Source organism: Neopsephotus bourkii, unplaced genomic scaffold (assembly GCF_033783945.1).
Source record: "Neopsephotus bourkii isolate Nb327-2 ecotype Australia unplaced genomic scaffold, CSIRO-AGI_Nbou_v1 NB_1660, whole genome shotgun sequence".
Classification (NCBI taxonomy): domain Eukaryota; kingdom Metazoa; phylum Chordata; class Aves; order Psittaciformes; family Psittacidae; genus Neopsephotus; species Neopsephotus bourkii.
This window is the reverse complement of record NW_026902134.1, coordinates 430616-438840: the sequence shown is the minus strand read 5'-3', so window position 1 is coordinate 438840 and position 8225 is coordinate 430616. Positions and strand designations below refer to the sequence as shown.

The 8225-nt window shown below is 66.5% G+C and overlaps 2 protein-coding genes across 2 annotated transcripts in view; both read right to left on the bottom strand.

The window, feature by feature from the left end:
- Positions 1 to 8225, bottom strand: part of MCL1 (MCL1 apoptosis regulator, BCL2 family member) — a 41265-nt gene that overhangs the window by 30076 nt on the left and 2964 nt on the right. The window lies entirely within an intron of this gene.
- Positions 1973 to 4774, bottom strand: GLMP (glycosylated lysosomal membrane protein). The gene is made up of 6 exons (XM_061375204.1): positions 4674 to 4774; positions 3911 to 4168; positions 3349 to 3531; positions 3039 to 3257; positions 2286 to 2563; positions 1973 to 2161 (listed from the first exon to the last, which is right to left on the bottom strand). The coding sequence occupies exons 1-6, from the start codon at positions 4743 to 4745 to the stop codon at positions 1993 to 1995; spliced, it is 1179 nt and encodes a 392-aa protein (XP_061231188.1). The 5' UTR covers positions 4746 to 4774; the 3' UTR covers positions 1973 to 1992.

The following is an 8225-nucleotide window of genomic DNA, read 5'->3' as shown; positions in this document are numbered from 1 at the left end:
CTGGATGGAGGAGCCCCATTCCCTGTGCTCCCTTCAGTGGGGCTGGACCCAGCTCCAAGCCCTCTCCCTTGCGCTGTGGGGAGCAGGATGCGAGCACAGAGCCCCCCCCCCGGCTCCTTGGGGTCCCTCCTGCGCTGCTCGCTGCTGATTTACGGCCTCGTTCCCTCTGATCTCATTTGAGGAAGGAACCAGATTAAAACCTTTGAGCTTCTCCAGCCCCGCCGCAGAGCAGGGCCCCGGAACGGCCCCGCTTTGGGGGGGGCAGGCAAGGGTTAAGCTCCCTCCAGCCCCGCTCCCCGAGGGCTCCAGCGCTCATTGATCCCCCCCCCGCCGCCGGTTCTCGGTGTCGGGCTCCGGGGGGAGCTGTAATGGACTCGCAATGAGGTAATTAACGGCTCCGCTCCCGCCCGCCCCGCGACCGGGGGTAACGGAGGGAGGGGGACCCGGCTCCGTTCTGCCCCATTGGGGTGCGGGGGGGCGGGGGGTCCCCACTGAGGCTGGGTCTGCTCCGAGCATCCTTTAAGGGCATCCCCCCTGTGTGGTTTGGGGGCATTGAGGATGCAGCGCGAGCGCTGCCCGGCCCCACACCGCCGCTGCCTGCCCCCTAAGTGCACTTGGGGGGTCCCGGTCCAGCATCGCGGCGCTGGGGCGCAGCTGCAGCGCTCCCCCTGCCCTGGGGACACCTTAAAGAGCAGGAGCCTATGGGGGGGTCACTTCCACCCCCCGGGAAGAGCCCTTTTGGAGTGGCCACAGCGGATCCGCAGCTGCAGGTGGGTTCGATCCTAATGGAGCCCTGGGATGGGTGGGAATGAGCCGCGCTGGGATGCGGGGATCATTGCGAGTGATTAGAGCTATTACTGTAATGAGGAGAAGCGATTAACGGCGCCTTGACAGCACTTGAGGCTGGATAATGCACTGTGCAGGATGGGGGTCCCAGCGTGGCCGGGGATCCCGGGGTTTACATGGGATGTATGGGCAGGAGCCTGGGATATGGGTTAATAGGGGTGAGACACAGATCCTGGGGTGCAGGGCTGATGGATGGCTGAGGGTTCCAGGGTATGGGGGTGATGTGTGGCCAGGGATGGAGGGATGGAGTGTGGGATGCAGGGGTGAGAGGTGCCTGTGATCCTGGGATGCAGGGGTGATGGATGGATGAGGGTTCCAGGGTACGGGGGTGATGTGCAGTCAGGGACGGAGGGATAGAGTGTGGGATGCAGGGGTGAGAGGTGCCTGGGATCCTGGGATGCAGGGATGACATGAGCCTCGGGTGCTGGGATGCAGGAACAATGTGTACCCGAGATGCTGGGATGCCAGGATTGTGTCCAGGATGCTGGGATGCATTAACAATGTGTACCCGAGATGCTGGGATGCCAGGATTGTGTCCAGGATGCTGGGGTCCTGGGATGATGCGCGCTTGGGCTGCAGGGATGGGGATGCTCAGCTCCCAGTGCCTCAAGGGCCTAAGGGAAAGCCATGGGGGGGCTTTGCAAGGGGCTGGAGGGACAGGAGACACCCAAAATCCACTTTATTTGGTCAAAGCCAAGCCCATGCCGGAGCCCAAGCCCCAGCGCATCCCTCAGGGGCCCTCTGCCCCCACTGAGCAGCCACAGAGCACCTTGTCCATGGCCTCCTGCACCCGGATCCCGGCTCCGAGCCCAGGCTGCAGCCGAGCCAGAGCAGGACCCAACGGAGCTGAAGCCACTGCTTGAGCCCTCCCGAGGGCCAGCAGAGCTCCATGGGCTGCAAACCTGGCAGCACTGGGTTCATCCCTTGGGAATCCGCTCCCCCCGGTCCCTTCCCTTGGCTGGGTGGAGCAGAGGGGGAGCAATGGGATGGGGACTGGGGCAGGAGGAGGAACGGGGCAGAGGGAGCCAGGATGCTGGGAACCGCAACGGGCACCGGGGTCCCCTGCGAGCCTCGCTGTGGGATGAAGGGAGGGCACCAAGGGGAGGGCAGAGGAGCCCCTGCAGCAGCCAAGGGTGGGCCTGGGGCTCAGTTGATGGGCTCGTACTCGGAGTAGCGCCGCCTGCGGGCGCACAGGAGGACGCAGCCGCCCAGCAGCAGCAGCAGCACCGGGGTGCCCAGCGCCACGGCCATGATGGAGATGACGAGGGGGGAGAAGGTGTCCTGGGGGGGCGGCCCGAAGCCCAGCAGCGCCGACCTGCAGCGGGGAGGAGACAAATCCCACTCTGAGACCCCAACCCCTGCAGCAGCACCGGGGCTTGAAGCGAGCACAGGCAGGGATGGGGCAGCCCCCTCCAAAGGGGGCAGAGTTCGCCCCTCACCAGCTCAGGAACCGCTTCTCCTCGTAAACCTCCCCCTCCTCTCCGCCGAAGGAGATGTTGACGGCGCTGACGCCGTGGCTGCTGCCGGCCCCGTCCCCGAAGTAGGCCCGGACGAGGCTGGATGTGAGCAGGCTCCAGTCGGCCGCTCGCAGCCCCTGGGAGCGGCAGCGGATCCGGTCCTCGCGCCGGGGCCACCGGGAGCCGTAGGCGGTCGCTTTCCACTGCAGGAAGCTCCGCGCTGAGCTCTCGTTCTGGGCCTGGGCTGCCAGGGAGAGCACCTGGAGCAGGGGGTGAGCAGTGAGCAGAGGGTGGGCTCCCGGCACCAGGGTCCAGCACTGAGCTCCCGGCACCGGGCTCCCAGCACCGGGCTTGCATCATCGGGCTCCCAGCACCAGGCTCCCAGCTCCGGGCTCCCAGCACCGGGCTCCCAGCACCGGGCTCCCAGCACCGGGCTCCCAGCACCGGGCTCCCAGCACCGAGCTCCCAGCACCGGGCTCCCAGCACCGGGCTCCCAGCACCGAGCTCCCAGCACCGGGCTCCCAGCACCGGGCTCCCAGCACCGGGCTCCCAGCACTTCAGGCTTCCGGCACCGGGCACCCAGAACCGGGCTCCCAGAACCGGGCTCCCAGCACTGGGCTCCCAGAACCGGGCTCCCAGCACCGGGCTCCCAGCACCGGGCTCCCAGAACCGGGCTCCCAACACCGGGCTCCCAGCACCGGGCTCCCAGCACTGGGGGCCCCAATCCGGGCTCACCTCGAACACGGTCGGGGTGTACTCATCATCAATGGAGCGCAGCGCCCGCAGCGCCGGTGCCAGCCCCGGCTCCTCCACCGCCGCCACCTGGAGCGCGAAGCGGGAGCCGTTGCCCCGCGGGGCCACCCCGGCCAGGACGAACTCCACCTTGGAGCTGTTCGCTGTGTGCAGGAGGCTGGGCAGGGCCTCGTCGCGGCCGCCGGCCTCGTAGGCTGTGACCTGCAGGGACACGGAGCTGGGCTCGGTGCGGGGACGTCCCCGCTGCAGGATAGGGCCCGAGCGCATCCCGGTGCCGTTCCCAAGGATGTACCCGGAAGGCCAGGCTGCCGTTGGAGAAGCTGCCACTGGGATCAGCAGCCGGGACCCCGGAGAACTCGGCCGTCAGCGCCGTGTGGTTCAGGGTGTGATTGATGCTGGCCCAGGTGAAGTTGGAGAGGTCGTAGGTGGGGTAGAAAAGCTCCTCCTGGGCTCCGGCCTCGCTGTACTCGAACACCTCGGGGAGAAGGAAGAGGAGAGGGGATGGGAGCTGCTCCCTGGTGCTGAGGATTCAGGGAATCAGCCATGGAAAAGCCCTCTCAGCTCATCCAGCCCCAAATGCCAAGGCCACCGCTGCCCCATGGCACTGAGCGCCTCAGCTGCTCCACCACTGCCCTGGGCAGCCTGGTCCAATGGGGCAGGAATTGGTCCCCAGCTCCATCTAAACCTGCCCTGGTGCAGCTTGAGGCCGGTTCCTCAGTCCCATCCCTTGGGAGCAGAGCCCAGCGCCTCCTCCTGTGCTCCAGCGCACGGGGCTGGGAGCAGGAGCCCCTTGGCCAGGACTCGCTGGGGAAGCGGCTCCAGCTCTGCCCCCCTCCTGCCCTGCGCGGCCCTACCTTGGTGAAGACAACGGCGGCCGCGTGGGTGACGCTGCCGGGGGGCTCGATCCAGACGGCGCCGGCGGGGTCAGGCGAGAGGAGCCGGCTCCAGTCGATGCCCAGGGCGCTGCTGCTGCCCCGGGTCGCCAGCAGGAGCACGGCGGGGCCGCCGATGCTGCTCCACACATAGTGCAGGGTGTCCGCGGCGCCCACGGCCCGCACGTGGAGCACGTTCACCGAGGAGCCGTTCCAGCCCGGGTTGTACTGCAGGGACACCTGCGGGCAGCGGCGGCTCTCACACGGGCTCCGTGCCCGCTGCTGTCCCGGTCCCGATCCCAGTCCCGATCACGGTCCCAATCCCGATCCCGGTCCTAATCCCGGTCTCGATCCCGGTCCCTGTCCCGATCTCGGTCCCGGAGCCGATCCCGATCCCGGTGCCGATCCCGATCCCGGTCCCTGTCCCGATCCCGACCCTGATCCCTGTCCCGATCCCGGTCCCGATCCTGATCCCGGTCCCGGTCCCGATCCCGGTCCTAATCCCGGTCCTGATCCCGGTCCCTGTCCCGATCCCGGTGCCGATCCCGATCCCGGTCCCAATCCCGGTCCAGGTCCCGGTCCCGATCCCGGTCCCGGACCCGGTCCCGATTCCGGTCCCAATCCCGGTCCCGGTCCCGGTCCCGATCCCGGTCCCAATCCCGGTCCAGGTCCCGGTCCCGATCCCGGTCCCGGACCCGGTGCCGATTCCGGTCCCAATCCCGGTCCCCGTCCCGGTCCCTCTCACCCTCCTCCCGCCGCCGCCGGCCACGACCGGTAGCGGTAGCAGCAGCAGCAGCAGCCCCACGGCCGCCGCCATGTTGCGAGCGCAGCCGCTCACGTGATCGCATGGCCACCGCGCCCTTAAAGGGGCCGCCGCTGGCTCCTGTGCCCGCCCCGGGGCCATGAACCAGCGCAGGGGAGAGGTGTCCACCCCCCCCCCCCATTCAGTGCTCAAAGGCAGTGGAATGCCGGGATTTGGGTTTATTTCCCAGGCAAATCGCGATATCCCAGGGGCCTCCCATTATTTCCCAGGCAAATCGCGATATCCCAGGGGCCTCCCATTATTTCCCAGGCAAATCGCGATAGCCTCTCATTATTTCCTAGGCAATTCGCGATATCCCAGGAGCCTCCCATTATCCCAGGCAAATCGCGATATCCCCGGGGCGGGGCAGGGCACGGACCGGGACCAAGGCGCAGCCGCGGCTGCCCCGGCCCCGCAGAGCCGCGCTCTCACCAGCAGGCGGCGCCGCTGCGCTCCGCTGCCCGCGGCCGGGAGCCCCGAGCGCTCCTCGGGAGAGGCTCCCACGGCCCCCGCGCATCCGGATGGAGCCGGGAGCGCTCGGCTCAGCCCGAAGGGGAGGAGCACCCAGGCTGCTCCTTACGGATGGCATCGCATCACATCACATCACATCACATCACATCGCATCGCATCGCATCGCATCACATCACATCACATCACATCACATCACATCACATCACATCACATCAATCACATCACATCACATCCATCTGCTGGTCTGTGTTATCACACAGAACCCCTGTGATTCACACTGATGATGACAGCGCGATGGAATAGATTCCATAGAGAGAACAAATCCTCTCCATCAACCCCACCAACCGCCTGTAAGACCGGGAGGTTTCATTCTTCCGGGACACGTCCCCTTGGAGCTCTCCCTCGGCATCACCCCCATAGGGATAATGGGGTTTCCCGGCCCCATGCTGGCACTGCCCGGACCCTGCCCCTTGCTCCTTGCGCTGCTTCGGGCGTGTTCGCCTGCGCCAAGTGGAAGCGCCTCGGGCATGAGTCACACGCGGCCCAGAGGAGGGCCCACGGCAGCCTATGGGGCTGACCCATAGGGACACTGGTGGGGACAGGCCACGCCTCGCAACGCGCAGCTCGGGGACACCCCCACGGCCATGGGGCAGGCGCAGCGGGATCTGGGGCAGGGCTGGAACCTTGTGTCCTGCCAGCACATTCCTGCCTGAGTCACCGCGGGATCCTGCCTGCGCCAGGAGCGTGCCCCCGCCCCACGGCAGCACCCACGGCAGCCCCATTGAACCCCACAGCCCCATGGCAGCCCCATAGCACCCCACAGCACTCCCCAGCCCCACTGAACCCCACAGCCCATTGAACCCCACAGCCCCAAGGCAGCCCCACTGAACCCCATAGACCCACGGCAGCCCCACTGAACGCCCCCCCCACCCCCCCGCACATCCATGTCCCCAAATCCCCCATATTCCATCATGGAAAAGCCCTTTCAGCTCCCGGAACCCAACCACAAGCGCCCCCCCCCCATGGGCTCCCCCCCACTCCCCCCCCAGGGCTGTCCCCATGCACCCAACCCCCCATAACCCCCACCGGGGCACTGGGGGCACCCAGGCAAGGGGGGGGAGGGGTGGATACCCCCTGGGGTCACCCCACGGCTGGGGGGGGCGGGGGGGGACAGGACCGGACGCCCGGGTTCCTGGAAGGGGGTCACGTGACTTCCCCACTCGCTGCTATTCAGGGCCCTTGTTGCTGGGCAGAGCTGGGGGGGGAACCCCAAGGTGCAGCCCAACCCCCCCCCAGCACCCCAAAGCGGGGGGGGAGGGGGGGCAGGGCCCCATCCCTGCTCCCCCAAAGCTCTGGGAGGGGGGCAGCACCCATAGGGGGGCAGCACCCATAGACCTAGGGGAGGAACAGGAGGAAGCACCCATAGATCTAGGGAGGAGCAAGGGGGCAGCACCCATAGATCAAGGGGGGAAACAGGGGGGCAGCACCCACAGAGGAGCAGCACCCATAGATCAAGGAGGGGAACAGGGGTGCAGCACCCATAGATCTAGGGGGGAGCAGGGGGACAGCACCCATAGATCTGGGGGGGAGCAGCACCCATAGAACTAGGGGGAAGCACCCTGGAAAGGGTCAAAAGCAGCCCTGATACAAGGGATTAAAGTCTACTATTAGCTATTAACACCTATTATTAGCTATTAGCACCCCTTATTATCTATTAACACCCCTTATTATCTATTAACACCATTACCAACCACGCTAACCCCTTACCAAGCCCCCAGCCCAACCAGGCCGGAACTGGGCCAGTTTCACCCCGCTGGGGGATTTCCTCCATTTGCATCCTGCTTCCCCCCCCATCCCCCCCCATCAGGGCCCCACCCCCGCTCCGTGCCCCCCCCCCCCCCGCCCATTCCGAGAAACCGGGGCCACTTCTGGGAAGCAGAAGAGGAAGCTCCCGGTTACCGGCACCAGCCCCGGTGCTGCGGCGGCTCCAGAAGGGTCTGGAAGGAGCCAGCACTGAGGAGCTCCATGGATGCTGCAGCACCCACAGCGCAGCAATGGGTGCATCAGGAGGTGCTGCAGCACCCACAGTGCAGCAATGGGTGCCTCAAGAGGTGCTGCAGCACCCACAGTGCAGCAATGGGTGCCTCGAGAGGTGCTGCAGCACCCACAGCGCAGCAATGGGTGCCTCGAGCGGTGCTGCAGCACCCACAGTGCAGCAATGGGTGCCTCGAGAGGTGCTGCAGGGCTCAGCATCCCCACCATGGACTTCCCCCACCCACAGCCTATGGGGAAGGGGAGAGCATCTCAAGCCGGAGCCGCTGCCTGCAGCAACCAGGGGGCCGTGGGGTGCCCCACGGGCAGGAAGAGCCCCACGGCGGCGCTGAGCACACCGCATCTGAAGCAGGAAACGGAGCTGGGTGGGAGAGGGTTGAGAACCAAGGGTGTTTATTGACAAAACTAAGTGCTTGCTCAGCAAACAAGCAGGCCCGGGCTCAGCACCACCTTCCAGCTCCCCACTGGGGCAGGGATGCTCGCTCCTAGAGAGCATCCCCAATGGGGCAGCGTGGCCCCAGAGCCTTGCCCGAGCTGCTGACACCTTTGAGCCCGCTCCACCAACGTCTACATTCAAACATCAGCTTTAACTCATGGCTTTAGAGGGTCCAGGGGAAGGGAGGAGTGGGGCAGTGGGCGATACCGACCCCAGCAGCTCCCCCCCCCCCCATATTGTGAGGGCAAGAACAACCCAAGGGGTGAAACAAAGGGGAGCTTCCACGTTGGCAGCGAGCTGTGGGGCCGTGGGGTCCCCAGTGCACCCCTGGGAGTCAAGGCAGGAGAAGGCTTCGCTGCTTCCCTCAAGGCAATGAAGTTCAGGGCCCGGCCCCAGGCCCTGCACAGCCTCCCCTTGGGGTGGTTACAGCCCAGCCCCACCTCGCTCCTCCTCTGCCTGCAAGGGAAGGGCCATGCAGGGCTCCACTGCTCCCGCTCACCCTCCTGCTGCTCCATGCACACCTCGGGCCATGGCCA